Raw genomic sequence first — 24,665 nt, forward strand, 5'->3', positions numbered from 1 at the left:
TATATATATATATATATATATATATATATATATATATATATATATATATATATATATATATATATATATATATATATATATATATATATATATATATATATATATATATATATATATATATATATATATATATATATATATATATATATATATATATATATATATAACGGTGCGGACAAACATTCCCTACCGAAACCACTTGCGCTTCCAATTACTTCCGACCGACCATTTGCGACGGGGGCCACGGAAAAAGCAGCTTATCGGATGCGCGCAGAAAGCAGACTTATAAACTGGTCACCAGACGAAAGTATGATTACCGTTGCGTGCGCTACGTAGCTCGGATAACGCCCTATTTCCACTATACGTCTCCCTTGTTCGACGTGGTCAGTATACCCGCTATGCCACGTTCATGGCTTTCCTTTTAGAGCTAAGGCATCGGCCAGTTTATGAGCGCTCATTTAATACACTAGGAGCACACGGAATGCGACGAGGCTTATCTTTTTTTTCCCTCATGCCTTAGTGCCGTTGTGAAAAGATCAGAGGGAAGTTTCAACACAGAAACGCAATCACGCTGGCGGTATTTCCAAGCCAGACACTGCGAGCTCACGTCTCTGGTGAACTGTTTTCCTAGCGTGATTTTTTCTGTATACGCATTCAGTGCGTACTGGTATAGCGCTAGGCGAGCCGTGATTGGTGGGGAGCAAGCTTGTTGATCAGACCGCACACGGGTTCTCCGGAACAGCCGATGCCACGGCCCCACACGCCAGATTGCGCCAGTATTAGTAGCGGCGCAACGCAAACTAAAGCTCCATGGGCACGGACAATTGAGAAAAATTCTTGAGTTCCTACGGAAAGGAGGCGACAACGGCCGTACAGGGAGCTTGTTTCAGCAGTAGCTCAAGAGAATATCGGTAGTGTTCGAAGCGAGGCGGTAGCTTGCACTGGGTGTATGAAATAAGTGTCATGCACGGATTGCTTCGTGGTGCCAGGATCGTGTAGAATGTCGCATAGCGCATTGCAGAAAAAGCGAATGAACCACAAACAGGGTTGGTTTCCCAATTTAGAATTTTACGATGCGGTTAGTAACTGGGTTCCACGATTAGGGCGATAACTCTCACTTACGGAGGACTCCGGGGGAACGCCCGTGAAAATTATCATAAGGTCATGAGCTTAGTTTTCACGACAAAAAACGGTACAGTGACAAATCCCAGCCTTAAAAAAAGACTCGGAAGGCCGCTTGGCTGACACTCACAACGACATCAAATAGCTCAACCACCAAACGGCCGCAAAGCGCCGCTATTAATTCCGTCACGATTTGAAGGTACGACAACAGGTCTGAATGAATGCCGCTAGCACATTACATGTTGAACGGACGAGCACGACGCGCAAAACTCGCAGCGCTACCGACTAAGCTCTTTGACTGACCACACGCACGCTATGGACCACTGGCGTAGGCAGAAGGCCCTAACCGATTCCCTTCACCCCCACCCCCCTCCCCTCTCCTCCTCACCCAAACACGCACATTTCATTTTACGGGCTATTGCCGTGGAGGTGTACCGGCGGTGGTGATGCGATCATCGCAACGGGGAACGAGTGCAGAACGCCATGACGTTTTCGTGTGCGCACAATGGAGCAATATGCCTGCACTCAGGTGAATCGATGGGCCATGCAGCTAAATGTGACAACGGGTTGCAAAATATTTACAACTGTGACGATCGAGGCAACCCATACGCAATGGCATCACTGAAGAAGAAAAGCTTGATGACGCAAATGTAAAGCTCAGTTACAAATGTACAGTAGAAGAAAAAAAAATGCACCATATCATTCTTTTTCTCTCCTTAACCTCGCGCGAGCCGTATTGCACGAACCACTGTACCAGTGAAACCCTGTAATCTAAATCTTGAGCAGTCCTATGACAAGACTTATTTGGGAAGTACTTGCGAAAGCCAACGTTTATTTCTTTTTTTTTCAGGTTAAACAAAACAGCGCCGGTTTGTGTTGAAATCCCCAGGATGTAACTACTGCATTGCTCGCCAGCCCCGCACGTTCAGCGTAAACCACGACGGTGGTCTCAATAATCTCAAGAACACAATTAAATAAATAAATGCGAACGTCACAGTTTTTTTTTCTGAACTCTGTTGTGCTTAGTTACACGAAGACGTGGCAAGAAAACGGACAAGACGACACCTTCGAGGAGAGACGGCGCGACAAGAGATAACTGCCCGAAACTACAGCTGCCCCCTTCGTTTCGTTTTTGTTCTGTTTTTCTTTATATGTACAGAGAATGAAAACGAAAGAGGGAATACTGCTAGACCGGCACGCCGTACGCTTGTCGCTGCTTCTAATGCTGTCCTCGGCGCAGGAGGCAGCAGCTGCTGGTAGCATAGAAATCACATTCCCACGCGCGTGTCTTGCAGTGGAGTAGAGATTAATATCGTTCTTGCACCTTAAAAGAAACCTTCGGCAAGGCCCGCGAAAGGTGCATTGGATGACATCAAAGTGACGTCAAAAGGTTGCATCCGTGTAGACGTTAATAGAGCAGCTTCAATGTCGCTTATAGAAATAGGCTCTGCGAGATACCTGGAATAAAGCTTCTACCTTGCAGGTCCTCTGTACCTACGTCATGACAGTAACATTACTTGATGCACATGCTGCTTCGTTCCTCCGTCTCTTGGAAAGCGTTTACACGCTGACGACAACTAAGCTGTGGAAATGACCTGTATTCGGTGACACGTTGGAGTTATGGCACAGGTTGATGCTCGCTGCTTTTTTTTTTTTTTTGCTTGTCGCCGTCTTGCACGCAGTTTCTGAGCGGGAGACAATACAAGGCCCCTGTTAGCCTTCCCACATCCGCCAGGTCCAAATACCAGAGACACAATAGGTGGACACGTTTAGCTCACACAGGAGCCGAAAAGGAGGAGGCTATTGGCGGCAATCGCGATTAAGTCAGGTATAAATGGTGAAGTTCCCCAGAGCTTCGCGCACTAAAGGCCCGTTCACACTGCGGCGAAAGCGACGAGAATTCTGCCGCTTTGTCGCGCGGCGACAAAAACTGGTCCCGACCAGTCGCCAAAAACGATCGTCGCGCGACAAAGCGACGGACTTCCCGTCGCTTTCGCTCGCTTTCGTCGCTAGTGTGAACGGGCCTTTACACTCGCGTGAGCGAAAACATGGCCAGTTCGGAAAGCCGGGATTACATCTCGGAACTTTCAATTGCTGTCCGCTTCGTTGAAGCGGTGATTCAAAACGCGGCAACGAGCGCTAATCCCAAACGCAGTCAGACGCGCGCCAGTTGCAGTCCAGCGTTCCGCTGGATTCCTGACTGCATGCGATCCCGTCGATAAGCGTGCCGCCCCTGGGGAATATCGATTAACCTCCCAATCCACGCGGCGCGGCAATTTCGAGGTGTTCTATTCAATAAATCGATGTTGCCAGCGCTCAACCCGCAAGCTAACTTCGGCACCTTAAAGCTCGGGAGCGTATGTATTTTCCAGATGGGGGCTGTCGCGAAGGAACGCGCAGCTGAGAGGCGCATTGTTCAATACTTTTCTTGAGTAAAGCGGTCCCAAGCGCATTCGGGTACCTCCGGAAATAGCGACGACTCCCCGCGCACCCGAAAATCCCTAAGCTTAGCTTAGCTTTTAAGGATTTGCAGGAAAGTGGAGCGGGGTTCACATTTTGATTTGTTCAGCCCTGCAGTAGCGACGGTTCGAATGTCGTCGCCTCGTGGGCGGTGTTCAAAACCTCGTGCTTTCGAAGCAAATCCTACACGTTTCCGCCAGTACACTCAGCTCCAAAGCGTGTTTTGTCAGGAGGCACTCAACTTGTTTGCACCAGATATTGCTACAGCTTTTCGCTCCCTCCTCGGTTATGGCAACGCAAATGGCTACAGCACACGAGCTGTTTAAGGGATGAACCTTCCAGCTTCCCCCCCCCCCCCCTCTTTCGTTTTTTTTATTATGCTATTCTGGAACATATTTGTTTCTCACCCATGAGTAGTTAAGGTAGCAAGAATAGGGCAAAGTGTGGATCAGTTTTCCTGTGCCCTTTTTTTTCTTAATGTTACTGTCGATGATACAGCGCCATAAAATAGGGGAGAGACGGGGTATTGTTGTTGTCAGCCGTACCCTCCACCCTTCCGGCCCCTCTTCAGAAAGCCACTTGTGACTTCCCCGGGGATGATAATATTTAGTCTACAATAGCATGCACACGGCCTGCTTAAAGACATCACGCAAGCATAAAATGCAGATGTGGGCTTTTACGAACAGCTAGCCTATGATGTGACTGTGCCACAGTGAAAAACAATAGAACTTTTGAAGCCGCTCAGAGTTCTTGAACTTATGCCCCTACCGCAATGTGCTTTCTGGCGCGCGGGCACGACACCGAATATCTCCATCCCCAGAGTACAGGCGCATGCATGCTAGGAGGGTGGGTTTCGCCACTGCTGCTGAGTCTGTTCACAAAAAATGCAGCCTCCGACAATACCCCGCCCTTTCAACTGGGGCAAATCATCATGCAAAATTTTGGCACGAAGAAAAAAAAAAAGAGCTCGACTCTGAAAATTTAGGTCCATACGCGCCCCACACTCCTGGCAGCAGCATGGTTGCGCACCGGGGGAACGCAATCGTCAACATTCTCTGCCCCAATGGCCGAACTTGCACAAACAAAACTTCAGCTTTCCCTCGACTGCGAGACGACACAAAAACATCAACAGTGCTTGCAGTTTCGCAACGTTAGACTGCCGCGTCGAGCCAACTCCTCCCGTACTGTTGCCTTTACAGGGAACGTGTACACGGTGCCCACACCGAAAGGGGTTTCGTGCGCATACAACGAGCAAATGGAAGTGACACACGTCTTTCCTTCTCCGGGAGTGCGGCACAGGGCAGCACGACGACGACGATGACGACGATGAGGAGGACCCTGGACAAGAGCCGCCCGCGGTGCGGGCTCCGGGAGGAGGAAGAGGAACAGGAGCGACGTCGACGGAGCGAGCCCGCGGCGGTGGCGGCGGCTCGAGCCTGTACGTGAGCAGTAGTGACGACTTGCAGAGTGCTCAGGTCGGCGCCTGCCTCCGGACGACGCAGAAGCAGCCCGTGCGCAGACAGCGGGTCACGGCGGCCCGGATTCGGGAGTACCACGGCCCAGCGGCCTTCTTCAGAGCCGTGTTTTCTGCGGAGGAGGAGGGCGGCCACAGTGGACAGGAGTCAGGGAAAGAGGCACAGGCACGAGCGACTGTTTTAAAGACGATAGTCTTTCTTGGGCTACTTAAACCCAGAAATTTTGGTGTCTGTATGTCTGTGCCTCTTTTTTTTCTTTATTACCAGTCTTCAACACACACTTACAACACAAAAATAACCACACTGCATTTGGCACAACACACACCGACATTAACATACCAGCCGTGCCTCTGGCTAGGCTTTGTCATTTAATCATCACTTTAGAGAAATTAACGGCTCTATAAAATCCAACCAATCTGGTACTGGCTGCTGGACGAACTGTGGCCCCTCAACGAACTGCGTGACACTCTCCCGCAGGAACTGCCGGGCCGGTCGGGCATCCACGTCGCCATGGAGCCACGCCATGCGCGCCCTCCATATGCTGTGAAGGCCCAGAAGCATTATTAAATCGTAGGGGACTCCTTCGTTATTCTCTGTGGGTAAATACCGTATACCATGCGGGGTCAGTGGGAAGTCTTTGAATTCTCAGATGACGTACAGGCGTCTTGGGCCCGTTGCTACAGCTTGATTACGTGGGTTCATATGTGGCGCTACAAAAACAGGGGCGCCGGATCGGACAGTGTGGCGCTTTTTCTCATGGCACCCAAAAGCACACTGAAGTCATGTGGTGAGCATCTGCTTTTCCCTCATTCTGGTGGGGCTTTCTTTCTTCATTTTTTTTCTTCAGTTGCCACCGTCGAACACCGATTGGATAACGAGGAAGTTTGACACAGTGATGAGGATCCGATTCGGCTGTCTTTATTGGTCGCCGCCTGTGATAGCTGCAGTTATAATAAACGGCTACAAAGGCTACCACAGAAGGCGAACAACCGCATACGCGAAATCTGATTTCAGTGCGTGAAGGGGCCCAGCCAACAATGTGCAGAAGATTCCAAAAGCCCGCCACCTGATTTTTTTTTTTTTTCAGGCGGGAGCAGATCGAAGAAACGGCACCTGAAAAAAAGGTACGACTAAAGCTCCCTTCTCTCCGAAAAACTCACGTCATGCACCCCACTCACCACATTCCACCCCGTATACTCCTGTCCCCACTCCCCTAACTCAGCCCCCTCCCCCCCCCCTCCCCCCCCCTCCACCCCCCCCCCCCCCCCCCCCCGGAGCAGTGGGAGACTGAGCTGACCAGGCCGTCCCGGCCCGCCAGAGGGCCTTGGTTTCTCGGGCCATTAGTATTAAACCAAGAGTGTAAAACATAGGTATATTAGTCCTTTTTGGTAACATGACATGTCATCACCCCGATACAAAGGGGAAACCAATATAAATAATCATCATCATCATTGAGTCGGCCCGGTCAAGAGGCATCCTGGACTAGGGACGCTTCACCACCACCTTTTTCCCTTTCCCTTTTGCTCCAATAAACGTTTACTACTACTACTGCTAGACCGTGCTTTCCAGTTGTCGGCGTCTCCGATTGCTGCTGTTATCTTAGTGAAGTGCAGTGACGTTAGTAATTCGGTGCCAGGGTCATTTATTTTATCAATTCAAAGATGGCAGAATCCGCAGGCATGGATCTTTCTAGGAGAATACTGGCCACTTTTATATGACTGCGGCGGAAGCGCATCACAGCGAGCTAGGGAAACGGCGAGATAACGCGTCCACGTTTGCTGACGCTGCCTCTTTGCTGCGACGCCCCGAGCGCAGCATTGCAATGAACTGTAGCAGCATGCCGTTTACATGACGTCGGAGCGAAAGAATCCGTTTGCTGCACTTCTGTCCCAGCCATGTAAACGCGCCCACTATCGAATCTGGTGCTCTCATCTTCTGTTGCCACCGCGCGCGTTGTCCGTATTGGCTGAATCCCTGTACGCTTTGACGTGACGGTCGCAGCTGTCTGCAACGGCATCGTTATAGAGTCAGTGTGACACTTACGCATACATACGTACTTCCTATTCGATCATATGCTGTAAGATACTGCTGAACACACATTATGCATACAGACCTAGGTATGTATGAGAGGGCGAACAAGTTCTCCCCCCGCTCCCCTTGGAATGTGTCGCAGAGTCCCTTCTGAAGCGAACTGCTACGTCAGTAATCCCGTTTTCCTCCAAGAAATTCTGACGATGAGCGAGTCGCCAATAAATTATAGAACCAAAAATGAAGGCGTACAAAGAGTAAAGAATCGCACTAAGCTGCGTACACTCGTAATGATTCCATCTTTAATGTACCCGCCTACGCGATGCCCCGAGAACTGTTTTACCACACTGGCGTTGAAAGATTCACGTTATCAGAATATGTCAGCAGCGCTCATGTCTCCCTCACTCCTTTACCAGCTGTGAAGGAGCCCCAAGCCACGGAGTGCCCCAAGCACTGGCATACGCAGCGTGAACAAAACGGTTTCGAAGCTCTTGCTGGCGGCTTCGGCCGCAAACGCTTCTCGACTTCCCTTACAGCGAGAACCTGCCTACTCGACACATTTCTTCGCATTCGAGCTCGACGAAATATTGACAACACTGCGCCTAGAGCACTCTCGAGCACGTCGGAGTTCGTCAGTGGAGAAAGATGCACTACAAAACAACGCTCGTCTTTGAGATATCGTGAAGGCGATGTTTGTCTGCAGGCCTTCGTACAGCCATAGAGATGACTATACTCAGCACTGGCGATAGGCGATCGAAACGCCCGGATATGGCACGAAAATATCTATGCCTCGCAGCGGCTCTCAGCGCGACACAAGCGTAGTTACTTAGGGCGCGGTCGATCATGTCTCGCGAGTCGCGACGGCGAAAGTGCAGGGACGGTAAAAATAAAAATACAAAAGAAGATCCAGCACGGCACAATATCCAGGGTTCTTAGTTTTTGTGCAAACCCTGATGTTTCCCCCGTAAATGACATGTATAAATAGCCGGTTCAATTCGATTTATCCCCCAGAAGTAGTCACTATCTTAAATATCTGCACCTACAACATGAACTGTTGTAGGTGCTAATGCATTGTTCGGGCCCAGTGGAAACGTGCAGAAGGGTTATAAGTAATTCTTAATCAAGAATAATAGGTCACTGAGTCGTTTGAGCATGATAAAATACTGCTTACTTCGGGGATGGCCTACAAAAACTAGCGTAAAGATATGGTTCACCTGCGCATAATTCCCACAACATAATCGCAGACATCGCGGGAAATTTACTACAATCAGAGCCGAAAGCAAAAGCCCATGCACTGACAAATGAAAGCGGCTCCGTCGTACTATAACGAAAAGGATCTGATCTGTTCAATATTGTGGACTTCGGCAATTTCGTTTTCGTGTTGTTACCAGTCTTTTAGTAACTCATGCCCGGAGACATGATCTTTCTTGCTTTAAAGCGGATTTACGTTACCGAATAACATTTTCTTAGTCATGAAAATAAAACGCGCAAGCCATTAAAACCCGAGTTCTTTCTAGTTTGCAACTTCCAAAATTTAACCCATCATGGAGTAGCAAGCCAAGCTTGCTGCCAGGCTCATTTCTCCTTATCATTAACGGCACTGCTCCCTCCTTCCCCAGTCTAAAATCACAACAAGAATACCGCAAAAACCTAACAAGAATTCCTGTCGTACGACAAAAAAACTATGTTGTAACAACAGAAGTGCAGTTGTTGCGACAAAGCCATCTGTTGTTACGACACACATTTCTACTGTAACGACAGTCAATTTTCTCAACTACAAACATCCCCGTAGTCACAACAGAAATGCCATTTACGCTAATCTTCACAATGGGCAATAACATTCACACCATGCGCAACTACTGAAGGAACATCAGGATCACAAGACAAAAATTCGGCACGACAGAACATCAAACTTAGGACAGGAATACGGCACACGACAGAACATCACAATCACGGCATGACAGGAATACGACAAGACGACAGTACGACACGCGAAAACAGGACAAACTACACAATTTTTTCTTATGTCCGGACATCCGAACATTATAAAACCCGGAACCCAAGGATTGTGCATAGGTATGAGGGTTCGCGTGTCTTTGTTGACACATCTGAGCATTCGTTGATCGCTGTCTCTGCAGCAGAAAAAAAAAAAAAAAAACATTGCGGGATGCGCCAGCCGATATGCTTCTCTGTTTTACTGCATCTCGATCTCCATCGCTACGCCAAAATAAAGAGGAAAAAACACGAGTGCAACGGTTCATGTCTGACGGCGCCCCGTTTGCTGGAGAGGACAGGAACGAATTGGACTGTCCAGCAACGAATTAGTCCGAGGGCCGGAGTCTAGGAACGCGTGGAGAAAAAGGGAAAAGGGTTCGTTCGATGCACCACGAGTGCGGTTAACGTCGATTGCACGTGACGGCTGCCGCTGCAATCCTGGCCGACAGACAACCACGACGGCATGCAGAACGGGTGCCCTAACCCTGCATCCATTTCCGAGCGCCTGCCCGGAAGAGGTTGTCTGAGCTAGCGGCTTCGTTTTTGTATTTTCAAACGGGTACAGAGTGCCTTAGGCAAGCAGACCCACAGTATGAAAAAAAAAAAAAAAAACCATAAAACTTCAGTTTTTTAGCAGAGCGAGGTAACAAACGATATTTCTAACGGCGTCAGGCATATCCGGTAGATTTTTACGTTTGGATCATTAGTGTGAGATTAAATGAACGGCTTAATTATTTTTGCATTTCACTTATTAATCTACGGCGGCGTTGTGATATGCCAGAAGGGGAGCGACCAAACTAACAAGTAGACAACAAACAGAATTAAAGAAGTTGATAATAAGCGCAAATAAGGGTATAAGGCCGAGCGTGAGACAAAAAAATTAAGCGGAATAAAATCGAATTCTGGCCTTTTAAGCGCCGATTCCGCACCTGAACTAGAAAGGCGCAGTAGTGGATGATTCCAGATTAATTTAGACTACCCGGGAGGGCTTTAATGCGCTCCCCAAATTTCAACAAAAGGGAGTTCGTCTGCGTCGGGAAAATAGCCGACGCGGCCTGGACCGAAACCGCTTCCTTGTGCGAGGATCTTTTGATGCTTACAAGAAATAAGCTCGTGCTAATGTTAGAAAAATTCAATTGCCTAGCATAGCTAGGCCGCCGCGTCCCCTACATCAACAACGCATCCCTCCACATCTTCGCTCGCGGACGTCGGCTGCCGAACACATAACAGCGTGAAAGGCGCAGGAGTAACTAGAAGGCACACGGGCAGGCGCTGATATTTCAACTGTTTATCTCAGCGAAAACGCCCGTACATATAAACTGCAATTTCTAGCAGGCTCACAAGAGAACAGAGCTACCCATGCCAGCCATTTTGCCCGATCTCCTACCTCCTCCCGACTCTCAAGTATAAAAAGAACGACAGTGGCGCGTGAGGAAACACTTAAAGCTGTGTACTAAATAAGGCCCGCTCTGCGCCACGCAATTTAATAAAAGCGTCGCTCACGCGCTGGTCACCCACCAGGTGACCAGTCATTACCACCAGGTCACCAAAAGGTGCCACCACTGCACTCACAGACACATCCCCAGCCGACTACATCACGGCTGTAATAGGCTGTCGGCAAGCACGCCGTAACTTTACGAGCCGTATATCCTCCCCAGCCATGTGAACCCTTTCGCTGAATGCAAACCGCATGTAGTACAGGGACTACCTGGGACCAGGACCCTAGAAGCACGCACGCACGCACGCACGCGCGCACTCACTCACTCAAAAAGTATTCTGTGTGACGGCAGAAGTGGCGCTTACTGTAGAATATTTTTTCCTTCGCTCTAAATTAAACGTGTCATATTGACGCAACGAGCTGGCTGGTCGCATCATTTGTTAACGAGCAACTTTTCGCACGCAACCGCCTAGGGGCATGAGCATATGCGAGGACGCAAGAGAGAGAGAGCACTTTATTCGGCAGCTCAAGTCCGGGCCGCGGAGCTATGAGTCCTCGAACGAAGCGGATGTTCCACGGTCCTCCGACGGTGGCGGACTTGGCGGAGGTGCACAAGTGCACAAAGAGTTTCAATGTGGGCAGCCAACAGGGACCACAGGGTAGGTTTTCGGGGCAGCTGCCCTAGACCACGAGTAGGGAATATCATGCGGGAAAGGGTTGGTGGAAAGAAATGTGGGGGTCGAGGTGGCCCGTACACGGCGCCAATATGTGTGTTCATTGTCCGGGTGGCCACCGCATGCTTGACAGTGCGGACGGCCCGGTGAGTCGCGTGACTTCTGTATGCGGAGGACAGAGAGATCACAGGAAAGGGATAATGTCTTCGCCTGTCTAATGTATGTAGCGTGTCCTCGTGACATTAATTTAGATGGGGAGGGGAGTAGCATTCTTGCTGTCCGGAGGTTTCGAGAAGTTCACGGCGCCTTTTGTGATGCATTACTCTATCCTTTTTTGGATTGTATTCTTCAGGCGTGTTCTTTGAGCCCTTGATGCCAACTGACGACGAAAGGAGACTCCGTATGCAAATTGGGTACCTTGTCAGCGCACGTTTTCAGCCGGAATTTCTTCCCATCGTCGCAAAATTCTCTCAATCAAGGACCTTTGACAAAGTTTTCAGAGTCATATTTTTTTGTTACATTTTACAACATTTTTTTTCGAAAAAGATCACCTATTCTCCCTCCGAAAACATTTAATTACCGTGCCTTCATAAGCGCATCCAAAAACGACAGCGCCTTTGACACGGCCGCTTTCACAATGTTGGCAACGCGCTCGAAGCCGACTCAGCGGATAAAAGCGTTTGCACGCGACAAAGCCGGCGTGAATAAATATTCAGTTTCCTTTTTTTTTTCGTAGTCACTGTGTCCTGCAAGAAAGGTCGAGGTGCTGTCAGAGGCAGCGGAGGTTCGTGGGACCTGTCGAAGGCGATGAATAGACATCTTTCGGCAACCTGGCCGCGACACAACGGACACGGTTGAAGTTAGTCTCCACGTGCCTTTACCTGTTGCGGTAGGAATGTGCCGCTAACCCTGCTGTGTAGGCGTTTAGAAAGCTTTCGTAAGCCCACCGCGGCTCTTTCAGTATCAGTCTTATTGCGAAATTTTCGAAGTTGAAAAAAGCGACCTTTTCAGATTGATCGCAGTTGACACAATGCTTTCTGAGATTGTGAAACGCCTGTGCCGTATTCAAGACTTTTCTCGGGGTCTCGTTTGGAGACGGTCGAAAAAAAAAAGAAAAAAAAACAAGAAAGAATTATGCTGGAGACCTTAAGAGTCAAACCGAGGTCACACGGAATTCCTTTTTAACATCCCCGCCGAAGAATTTGTTTTATTATCATTCAAAGCACTTCATACCTTCATGTTTTAATCTTGTTCGTCTTGTGTCGCTCGCTCGACGGCAGATGTCGTGGGGCCCTTTATAGACGTTATCTTCTACAGCAAATCAAAGGCTCACGCCTCGTATGTCGTTTGCCTTTACCTTGAATGGGCACGCGCGACGGCTATCGATCGCGTATCGCGTGTGTGCGCGCTGTGAAGTATTTTTCTTTCTGGTGAAGTGGACAAACAAAAAGACGGAGAGAAACTGCTCGCGTGGATAATGGGATAACGTTGTGGTGGAAGTGGCCGAGCCAATCCGAGCCAAGTAAGCGAGCTACAAATTAACAGTGCTTACGGGTCACAAAAATATGTGTCAGGGCGCTATGTACGTCGCTTTCTTGCTTTCCGACACACTCCGTGCCTTAAGAAATTAGTCAGGTGAGTCAGCTTCAGCTTTTAGGCAGTTTAGCGGACCCCGTAGGCAAAGCCAAAGATCAAGTCCTGATGCCTTTATTTTGATATAAAACGCCTTATGCTGCCCTCTGGGTAAGTGTATTCCCAAAAATGCATTTGTGTTTAGAGGTAAAGCCGACTTTCAGAGAATTGGTGCAAGCTGGCTCTCCCCCATTGCGTGTAGCACAGTGAAGCATAGCCATGTGCGGAGGGAGTACGGCGGCCACCTGCGCGGCGCACCTGCGCTGCACCTACGCCGTGATTGGCGTAGCCGCGCTATGCTAAACTTCATTGTCTCGGCCCACCAGGGTTGCCGGGTTCTCAAAAGGAAAAGCCGCCGGCAAATCGACGAAAGTAGCCAGAGCAGTCACCACCTTACAGTGAATGTTTGAAAATAAGTCATAAAAGTCCAAGGCGATGCTATAAGTAGTTTTTGGTTACTTTCGCGGGAAGAATGCAGAAATTCCGAGAAATAGAAAACGATGTCACGAATTTTATTCATTGGCTGTCGTGCGGAAAGCCACAGCGGTTGACTGCTGTCTACAGAAAAGCTAAAATATGCAGGTTTAGGTAAAGCAATCAACGAATATGAATGACTTAGAACAGGCGCTCGCTGCACACCATGTTTTACCACTTTCACTGCCTCCTTACATTCGCGTGCATCGTGGTACACACTCCCCACCACTCGGCATGGAATCTCTGCTCCCGTAAACTGCAGAAGCATTACACTTTAAACACGACGTTTCTTGAAGGCTTTGACGCTATTCATACATTTCGATTTGTGCCGGTAAGAAACCTACTTTAAACTTCTCCAGATCACCGTCATCTGGCTGAAAGGTTGTTCAGTTTGTCTCAACGGCTGAAATGCACTGAAAGGTCACATAGGGCCCTTACGTGGAAACTGGGGCATCGGAAGGGCCCGGAAATGCATAAAATCACCAATTCTCAAACGAGCCAGAAAGTAGCCAATTCGCCACACTAATTTTCCGTCACCGTGAGTCTCGAAAAGTCGCCAGTTTGGCGACAAATCGCCAGATCTGGTGATTTGTCGCCAAGTGATTTGTCGCCAGATATGGTGATTTGTACGTTCTTAGCCTTTGCTTAAAATTCAACACAGCAAATCTCTAACACCGCCTAACCCAAACATAGCAAATCCCACCAGAACGCCAAGTTTACTGGACTTGCCTCTTCACGGAGTAAAATGGCTGACTTTTTTTTTTTTCTTTTTCCAAACCCAAAAATCTGTCGCTTCACCTTTCCTTCTGCCAACGCCACTTTTGTTTCATCAGCTTTGAAAGCGTTGGTTTCACAGGTGAAAAACCGCAACATTACGGCATTGTTTACAGAATGTTTTAGTACTGGTTGCCGATATGGCGGTATAGACACCTGCGTGGGATCCCAGCCTTCATAGGCAAACGATGCCGTACCAGCTTCAGTCAATTCCTGTTGACTCAAAATTACTTCCAAGATTTCTTTAATAGGAAGTTTTAAATTCGGCTATAGTTGCGTTTATCGTGCAGTTAACCGCGATGATGGCCACAATGCACACTACAATTCTTCGTCCTTAATTTTGCCTGCCAGGTAGCCCAGGTCGATGCCGCCATCAATTTCGTAATCAGTTGTTTTAAGACGCTTTTCTTGGTCTAATGACGTTTCGATGCCTGTCATCAGTCTGCCCAGGGAATGCGACAGTAACGGGAAATGCAGCTTTAAGCCTTTGGTGTTGGCTTAAACTTGAATTGACATAGTTTCTGTCGTTCAGTCGTTTCCTCCGTACTCCTGCACAGGGTCGGTGCTTGGCTTCCACTAAGCCTGCAGTGTAAGCCAAGACCACGCCCGTTCGCGGTGCTCTGTCGGCAAACAAGCCGTGCGCACTGTACACCGAAGAGCACATTTTGAGGCTTGCCCTGCGATGCAATTGGTACGTTAACGCCTTGAAGGGCTTAATTAAAGTATGTTCTCGGGAAAAGCCATCGGTAATAGCTTCAAGCCCGCCATCGGTCAACAGTCCATATACTGCACAATTCTGGTCATGCAGCTCCCGCCATCGTTTCCTGCTAGCCTTCAGTCTCTGCTTGCCGGGTTGTCGGCACCACGTAGCGGAAGTGGCCGAGACAAATAACCGGGACGTGAGCTACCGTTTAATGGGCCCAGATTTCCGGAACGACCATATAATGACGATGATTCATGTATATGTGCTAGGGAGGGACGTTGTTCACTTTTTTCTGTTTTCAAAAACAAACGATGCTGAGCATTGTACCCATGAAAGTATGGCTGTGCTTTTATTTTCTGGCAGACAAGAACAAGAACACAAGAATACAGGCAGGACACACGCACGCACGCGCACGCACGCAAAAATGTAAAAAAAAAATAAACAGCCTGCAACGAAGAAACATTTTGGAGCGTAGAAAACGGCGGGAAATTTCGAAATCGTGGGGAAGCTGCTGTTACTAGGGATCAATGGAAAGACTAGAAGACAGCCGGCTATATCGGAGCTCAGTTTAGAAGCCAGGTAAGATTAAAGGGCCACGCTCTCAAGAGGCAAACAGTGACGCAGGGATGGAGTTACGGGCGTTGACTCCACAGTGTTTAACTTCGCCTACACTGCTCCGCCTTGAAGGGCTAAACCGGAAAGTGCTCCCTACACACAGGTATACTTCTGCAATCCAAGTCTTTAAAGCAGTCTAGGGAACAGAGTTTGCGACATCCTGCTAGTCAAGAATCAATGGTCTCTTGAGGATCACACTGTTGAGAGCCTTTCATCCGGTGGCCACCGAATCCGTATACATTTATAGAAGAATCCACCGTTTCTTTTTTTTTTTTAGTTTTTCTGAAGGCGGATCGATTTTGCTATCCGCCAATACGCGTTGGGTTGTTGCCTTGAGCGCCGTGAAAAATCTGAGCAAACAAGTCCCTGTGCAAGGTACAGGCGTCCGGCCTTAAATTGATCGGACAGGAGGACGCTACCTTGATCCGTTCTCGATAGAATCGCAGCGAACCTCCGCTATTGCGAGATTGAAACCTGTTGCGCCGTGAACAGGGAGCCGATGAAGAAAAAGAGAGACACGCAGACAGGCGAGTACGATCAGTCTGGAAGCAAGAACCCGCGGGAAACAACACAGCAGATGAGTTCCTTCTATGTTTATACTAGCTGTCTCTGTTTTTCAACATTTTCTGCCAAATCCAGGAGACCGGTCTCTGACAAAAAGGGGCATCAAAGGCCCCGTGGCAGCCGCCTTTTCGGGCTGCCTCGCTGGAGCAAAGGGGCCTTCAGGAATCACCGAAATTTATTCTTTTACTTCGTTTCGTCTTTCCCGCTTCTTTTTCTTCATTCAGTTTGTGTGTAGTCGCGGGCGCCTGTTCGCGCTGGGAGTCTGAATAAGTAAGTTTGCGCTGGCTGCCACTTCGATGCGAGCGCGGGGTTGAAAAAGCAGAACGTAGCGGATAGAATAGGGAGGGAACCAGTACCTGTTATAAGTTCATCCGCCTTTTCAGGAGCTCTCTGCAAAAGTAGAGAAAGAGAGATGGAGAGGGGGAAAAAATGTCATGCACAAAATTCACCAAAGCGGAAATTCGTGTGACTTTTTTTTTTTAGCAAAGAAAAGAAAGACAATGCAGACAAGGGGGATCGCACATTCGATCACAGAAAAGGTGCCGGAGGTCGGATTTATAGCTGGAATTTTCCAGACTAACAGTCCTAAGAAATATACAATAAACGCATTTGTACGTCGCAGATTCTCAATGCATGCGTGTATGTGCACGCCAAGGAAAGGCAAAACAAAAATACGCGAAAAAAAATACACTCACAGCGATCTAATACACGAGGTGATAAGGAACTGGATTGTATAATTAGTCTATTATTATCGTACCTTAAGATGCGTTGAATGCCAGTAACAATCTAAGCTGTGAACCGAGGGCATTATGAGTACCCTGCTTGTCACTGATAGCGTGACTTGACAAAAGTTTGTCGACCACATCCAGAAGGAGTACACACGCTTTTACCGGGCTCTCCCAACATGGCAGCAGCGCTGCGAGTAAGAAAAGAAAGAGTGAAGCATTTATTCGCGCGACGCGACTCACCTCTTGGGCGAGAACTTGTGCTTGTTCCAGGATTCCCTTGATGTAGGCAACGGCGAACTCCCTCAGCTCGGGGTCATTCTTGAGGGTGGCGATCTGAGGGTGCAATCACGGGAGGGGTGCTTGTACAAAGAGGCTCTCGACATTTGAACGAGCCGAAAGGGAATAAATAACTGATGATGGAAGAAAGAAAGAAAACAAATGGGAGAGAAAATTAATGTACAGAATACTGAAAAAATGGTTGCGGCTTAGCGCAGCTAGCCTTGGATATGCAAAGCAAAAGCTTAGCTTAGGTTGGTTGAGTCTTGGTTTCGCTTGGTTAATCTTTGATGTAGCTGTATTGGCGACCACGGCTCAAAGCCGTTCGGTCCAGTCCAACGCTCACAGAAGGAGGACCGGCCTCGCTTTCATTCTCGCCGAACGCGGCGTTCCTTTTTCACGGCGAACGCGGCGCAAGATGAGTCACATAGCCCAAGACGACCCAGCGGCGCATGCGTGAGAGGCTGCGGGTTTGGTCGGCTGCCGATCAGCTGAGCGGCCGCTCCGAAAACGTCGCGGCCGCCGGCGCTACGTGAGCAGAACGACCCGAAAACGGGGCCTTGTGCGCATCGCCGACAGCGGGTTCGGCGAATCACGCGATGTGCTTCGAGGAGTGTGTCGCCGGGGGTGCGTCTCCGGTCAAAAGGTCTACTTGCTCATCCTCCGCAAAACCACCTGACGAAAGTAGTAAAGCTTTGCTTTAAAAGAGATTCTTCTGGACGTTGTTCATGGAATTCGAAGCCTATGTGGACTTGATTTACATGTCTTCTTATCGAATCTATGTACACCGTACGGCGGGAACTTGGATTGATTTCCGCTAGACTCCGTGTAACGATTCTCTGCATGAGCATCCCCAGGAAACTTAGGCATTCAACCGGTGGCTGTTAAAGTAACGTGGAAAACACGACCAGCGGTGAATTTGCGCGCTTTAATGTTTCAGCCCACTGTCACCCTTGTTACCATTTGGCGGAGTGAGTGATTCAAAAAGCCTGCGCGCTGCTCACGTCCTGGCAGTCGTGGCGCTCCGTCGTGATGAGCTTGGCCCGCGGAGAGCTGTCCGGGCTGGCGTCGCTCGCGTTGTCGTCCCCGCCCTCGCTCTCGGATGGCTCGCTCTCGTGGATCACCACCACCTTTTTCTTCTGGACGCGCTCGGGGGCCACGTACGTCACTTCCTCCTCCGGACTAGGTGTCCGCGACCCAACCAAGTCCACCTGGATCTCCGGAGGGGTCTGCACGCGGCAATGGCCGAGCCACACGCTGGAGGAAAAAGCTCACTCGGACTCCACCATGTTCGTGAAGAATTATCAACTTCTGTGTTCCTTTTGTTAGTTCGTAACAGCGTGAGAATCCCGCAGGGCAAAGCGTTGCGCAAGCGGTTCAGAGAAACTGCATGCCGACCACGGTGAAAGCTCTATATATGCTGATGCCCCTCCCCGCACTTTGGGCGGCCAAAAGTGGCGCGATATCGAACTTGTTGGGACGTACTATCAGCGTCAAATGAAACGCGAATACGAAAATATGAACCCTAACACACAAAAAGCCTGATTTTTTCCATGCAAGCCTAATGACGCGTGGCTTAGTTACAAAAACAAAGTTTGGAAATGTGGATTTTTAAATATACCAGTAGCGTGCCATTACATGAATTTTACGAACAGTATTTTTCAATTTTGCACGTTCGGGTTCATATTTTCGTGTTCGCATTTCATTTGACGCTGATAGTACGCATACTTCACTACCAAACAATCGTTATCGAAGGTGACCATGCACACGCAACCACCACATGCGAGAACGCGCTTACTAAAAAAACAGCTGGCGCCTAGGCTAGAACTCTGTATAGTAGGAGCGTTGTGTATGTTACATTAGCGCCCGTGTACTACATTACCAACAAGGCCGTAACACGGTCTCCGACCCTGAACATTGTTTCAGGCAGCCTTTTCTACAGTGACTCTTAGTGGTACTTCGGTTGCTGCGCGCATATCGGCCTGTTTGGAGAACACGGCTATCGGCCATGAAACAAGCTTTGATGACCATTAAACCATGGTTCATTGACCACTGACCTCCGAGAACAGCCATTATACACGGGCTGTGTACTGACGCGATGTTTTCTCCCTTTTTTTTCGAGCCCTAGAGTACTGCGAGAGCTGCAGTTATCGTCAGCCCAGTATATACGGATTGTACGCCACAGCGGAGGGCTTTTTTTAGTCTCTGCAGGCTTTGCTATTAATGCGACGTAAATCGACTGGCGGGTGCTTTTACAGCTCCGACTGAAAAGAAGCCGGCCAATGTCGGCTATGTTACTGGTGTGACGCGCCATTAAACACGCAAAGAATGACCTGGCTCGGAAGAACGCAGAGAAAAAGGAAAAACGAAAAGAATCGCAGACGATGACCACAAGGTGATACGACCTATACCGCGACAGCTGATGACGTACAGCTATGCGATTACAATTATTCTCAAAAGACAACATTACGAGCGAGATGTCATAAGGTTGTACCTTTAAAACAAGAAAAAAAAAACACGAGCCTATATCCATGACCCCTCTGTTTTCTTTTATTACCCAGTCTAAAAAGGGACACATGTCCGGAGAACGACGCGTTTTCGCAAGCGTTTTTTCGCGCTCCGCAACCGGTGCAGCAGCCTTCATGCGGGCTCCTGATGGCTGCTTATACCACCGCCACCACCACCGGAGCGACTCCCAGAGAGGAAAAACGCGCGCGCAAACGCGCCGTTTTCCGCACTTTTGTTTGGCCCTTTGCGGCAATTTCATTTTGGAATGACCTCCCTCTCAACATAAAGTCATCACCATCCATAACGATCTTAAAAAACAAAGATTTTTTGCTGTCATTAACATAGAAAATGACACTTAAATTTTATGGTCGTCTGCAATAGTTTTTGTCCTGTACGTCTTGATTTTATATTGTTGTAGTTCATTTTCGTTTCCTGTTGTTTAGTTATGTATTTTTGTTGAATTCAGTGTTTGCTCAAAGCTAAGTCATGATGTTTTGATTTTTTTTTTGTTGACAAAGATTGGTCATGATTATTTGTTTTGTTTTGCTGCCTTATAAATTCGCGTCGTGCATTTCTCATCGAGGGTCCCGTTACAGTTGTCAGACTCCGGGACAATCGCCTATGTAATAATTTGTTTGTATGTTTGAGAACAAAATTAATTTAAATTTGAAATTGAAATTGAGACGTTAGTGCGAAACGGACTCCTCGCACACGCCGTACGTACGCGCTATACTAATGACAATGAGGCACTGCCGTTCGAGGAAGCTGCGGGGTGTAAGCAAGCAGGCATGCGCGTGCCTTGATGGGTCCCGCCGTGAGGTCTATGAGCCTCCTGGGCGGCGGGGCGTCCTCCTCCTCCTCTTCCTCGTCGACCTCGTCGATGCGGAACTGCTGCCGCTGGGCCACCTCCCGGGCGCGGTGGATGAGGTCGCTCACGAACTGGCTGGCCACCTCGCGCAGCTCGCACGACACCGGCGGCGGCTGCTGCTCGGAGTCCTCGTCGTCCTCGGTGCCGGCGGCCGCGCACCCGGTGCCCGAGACGCTCTTGCCGCGCTGCTGCGGCTGTTCCTGCAGGTGCTGCTGCTGCAGCGGGTGGCAGTCGCCCACCCCCTGCGGCGCGATTCGAAAGAAGATCGGACGCTCCTCACACACACACACACACGGTGAACTTCCGTTAAGACGAACTCAAAGGACACCACTATAATTTGTACGTCTTATCACAAGTTCGTCTTATCAGAATCCCTCCCAAAAAAGAAACGGCAACACGCCCAGGTGCGTACAAATATTTTGCTTCTTGCTTCAAGACGGTGAGTGAAGTAGACGTACAGTGGAGGAAAAAAATTCCCCCGCACCTCCCCGAAGGGAATCGTGCAGAAATGCGAACGCATTGGGTGCACCGATGAGTGTGTTGCGAGTAATGGCGTAATTAATGACGAGAGTGTGAACGTAATCATTCATTCATCAGCACCTGTTTGTGTTATCGTTGTACCTGACGGCCACAATCACTGCCTTGTGATCGCTAAAGTGCACGGTCAAAGGGTCTTTGAGAAGCATACGCGCGTCACAGTTTCGCGTAAAGACCAGATCAATGCAACTCCCGTGATTGGTAGTGGGGCACGTGTCGAAGCCGGCAGAGAGACAATGCATAGAGTGCCTGGTCTGCATGTACTCGACCAGCCACTCGCCACTCTTCTTGCGCACGTCAACGTTGAAGTCGCCAACCAAGACTATGGGGTCAGAGGGTTTGGAGCGCACGCGCACACTTTCCATAGCCGCGTCCAGCTGCGCGGCAACGGCGTCTCGAGCGAGGTTGGGCGCGAGGTACACGGTCACCACAAAGACTCCGTCTCCGGTGTAGGCAAGGGTGTACAAGTCCTTGTACGGAGACGTGTCTCGAACAGGAGACGTGGCAACGGCGTGCGATATCAAGTTCCCATACACGTTAGACACGAGACTAACACCGCAGTACTCGCCGTCCTTGCCGCTTCGAGCAAACTAGTACAGCTCGCTTCAAGCGCATGCGTTCGGCATTGAGCGCGGAGAGATAACACCTGCGGGCGCACGCCGACGGAGCACGACAACCCCCGAATAAGAAATGCATTCGCATTTACGACGACGACGACGACGAAGGCAGAACTACGAGGCGCGCGCTCACGTGCGCTCGCGCTGGAGGAATGCAGGCGCACGCCGCTCGATGGACGCAAGACAACCCCCGACTAATAAATGCATTCGCATTTAAAAACCAAATGATCGTTAATTTGAGTGCGCAACTTGATAGGAGACACTCGTCAAGCGCTCTTGCCTGGTTTCATCCAGTCCAAGCGGCGACGGAGAGCGTACACCCGCTACCTCAAGCGACGACGCAGCAGAGACACAGAGGGAACTCCTCGCTTTACCGGCGGTAACGCGTTGGGTCTTGCGACGCGAACCGACGAACCGACGCGAACTCCATTGCTTCCGCTGAGAAACGGCATTGGCCAGGAGAGCTGCTACGTTCGCGAACAGAAAGTCCCCGTCGTCGCTTTTTGGGGCGAAGCCCCTTGGGGGCTGGGGCTGAGGGCGTCTCATGTCGTCGTCGTAAGCATCGTCTCATGTGGTCACGGTACTAAAACACCGGGAAACTCGTTTACGCCTCGTGCTAGAACGTAACACGTACTAAAAAAAACCCGGAACACTCGTTTACACCTCGCACTGGAACGCTTCGTAACGCGTTCTAAAAAAAGACCGGGACACTAGTTTACTCCTCGCGCTGGAACGATTCGTGCTTCAAAGACACCAGAATTTTACAGTAAAGCTGTGTACATCTACCCCCCAATGGTTTCATCTCCGTTGGCAGAAACGCCAAGGCGTCAAGAATACTCTCATACACTGCATGCTTCGTCCCTCCCGGGTTTCATGTTAGTGTAGCGATGATTTCCTCAAATAAAAAACAGCCTTCAAGTTTCAGTTATAACTACAATGGGTGCATCCTAGCACATGTAAGCGAATTCAAATATTTCGGTGTCACCTGGGGCAAACAGATCATATAAGTTATCAAGCTCTGGAAAAACTTGGTTACTTAAAGTGGATATTGAAAAACACGACTAAAAATGCAAGTTAACTGCCTACAAGATTTTAATGAGACCGATGCTTGAGTACGCCACGGTGGTTTGCTCGCCTCATCTTGAGCAATATAAAAACAGGTTGGAATATGTACAGAAAAAGGCTATACGGTTCATTCTTAACTGTTATCACTTCACATGCTCACTCGTTGTCACTTCACTCACTAAAACATCGGCGTGCGCGTGAGTATGTTATCTTGTTGCACAAGATTGTACACAACACAACTCGCATTCACGCGCCCTTACCTATCACTGATGTGCCAGTGCGCACAACGCGTAGTATACTCCAAATTATCTTTTTTTCCCGCGTGTGGTGGAACTGTGGAACAAACTTGATGGTGCTTTGCGTAGACTTAACACTAGAGTTGGGGAAGAATTTTATGTGTTAGTCACACAATTGCGTGCACTGTTGTTTGCTTTTGTGTTCTTTTAAAGCGAAGATTTTTACCACTGTACCCCAAGGGTTCTGTCGCGACCTTTGGAGCCAACAAAAACTCCCGCGAACAAGTGAAAGAAATTACTGGCACCGCCAGGGATCGAACCTGGAATGAATGAAAAAACAAAGCGAGAGCCCGTTGTTTTACCGATTGAGCTACGAGCTTACGCGGAGACAGGGGAGACAGACGGTGCACTCTCCGAGCACATCTGCGGGTTTACCCCCTGCGTTCTCGCTGAATGCCACGTGATAGCGTCACGCTACCTTTTGCATCACTGTGCGCTCCGCCCACTGCGCCTGTAGCGGCCGCGTGCGCGCCTTGCATGCTCCAGGAGTTAGTAAAATTTAACGGAAGCCCACACCAATGCATGGTATCTCACTTCTCCGTCTTGCCGCCGATCTCGTCGCCTTCGTCGGCGGCGGCCGAGACGGAGGGGAAGTGAGATCGTCTAACGCAGGGTTTGAGCTTCCTTTCATTTTATATGTATGTATGTATGTATGTATGTATGTATGTATGTATGTATGTATGTATGTATGTATGTATGTATGTATGTATGTATTGCACAAAAGAAAGGAAGGAAGGTTCACCAACACGCGTAAATTGTCTCGCCTAGGGGCGGACACCGGAATGCCTGCTGGTGTAGGGGAGGTGGGATAGGGAGGAAAGAGTACATAGGAGTAGGGGGATAGGGTAGAGTTTCCGCTCGTGTGCTTCATCAATACAACTCAACCAACCACCATTCATGGATCATGCATTGATTTGACCTTAGCAAAAAATGTCTCTTTGAAGTAGTAAACGGTGTGGTTAAGTGCATTTCACTTGCCTCTGGTTTCACTCTTTGTAGAGCCACGTGTGTGAATTCAAGTGACGCCGCATGGATGATCGTTGTGGATGTCGTTAACAGCTTCGCTTTCCAACCGCCTTCACAGGGTGGATTGGCGCGCATCTTTTTGTTTGATTTTTCTGTGCCCTCTTCTGCGATGTCCCAGTCATGGGACAGCAGCATTCGTAAGTAAGTAAATAAATAATGGATCCAAGGTTTAAGCATTATAAGCATTATACAAGCATTGTATGCTTATAATGCTTAGTATGCTTATGAGCATTACATGCTTATAAGTTGATAAGCATCTTTGAAGGAAGATAGCTTATCAACTTATCATCCTTGACGGGTGGAGCAGCTCACATCTTTTAAAGCCTGAAAAGGTATTTCATGGAATCTCAAAAACAAGAACAAATAAGAAGATCGACTCTTGAAATCTCATATATCCTTATCATCACGCAGAAGTGCCACTCGCAACTCGCCTCCAAATGTTAAATACGACAGAAAATGGGAATAGCAAAAATGCATTCGTCCCTCTCTCATATATTTATACCTCAAGAATTCTTTGTAAATAATTTTTAGTGCCTAAAAAAAACCGAGTTCCGCGGTCCTTTCATAAATTCCACTTACGTAGAGCCTAAAATGTTCGCCACTCTGATTTATACTTGCTAAATGGAAACAAACGGCAGTTCGAGCGCTCGAAAAATTTTTCGTGACGCTTATTTTTAGGTCGGCAACGCCAGTTTACCGCGCAGGGATCAAGCAGCAGCGCTCAGCACTTTGCTGGTTCACTGATGTAAGGAAGTACCAGGAACGCACGCAGAAAACCCAACACGGCTAA

The 24,665-nt window shown here is 48.8% G+C and overlaps 1 protein-coding gene across 2 annotated transcripts in view; it reads right to left on the reverse strand.

Annotated features, from left to right (window-relative positions):
- Nucleotides 1-1,514: 1,514 nt before the first annotated feature.
- Nucleotides 1,515-24,665, reverse strand: part of LOC144170463 (uncharacterized) — a 116,097-nt gene continuing 92,946 nt past the window's right edge. For both annotated transcript variants that reach the window (XM_077700287.1, XM_077700286.1), the window contains 5 exons: nt 20,265-20,576; nt 17,963-18,187; nt 16,923-17,015; nt 16,311-16,344; nt 1,515-5,169 (listed from right to left, as the gene is read on the reverse strand). In XM_077700287.1, coding sequence (XP_077556413.1) covers nt 5,054-5,169; nt 16,311-16,344; nt 16,923-17,015; nt 17,963-18,187; nt 20,265-20,576 — 780 coding nt within the window. In that variant the 3' untranslated portion in view covers nt 1,515-5,053. The remainder of the gene's footprint in view (nt 5,170-16,310; nt 16,345-16,922; nt 17,016-17,962; nt 18,188-20,264; nt 20,577-24,665) is intronic.

Source organism: Haemaphysalis longicornis, unplaced genomic scaffold, assembly GCF_048455015.1.
Source record: "Haemaphysalis longicornis isolate Haplotype H1 unplaced genomic scaffold, Haemaphysalis longicornis Haplotype H1 scaffold_2, whole genome shotgun sequence".
Classification (NCBI taxonomy): Eukaryota; Metazoa; Arthropoda; class Arachnida; order Ixodida; family Ixodidae; genus Haemaphysalis; species Haemaphysalis longicornis.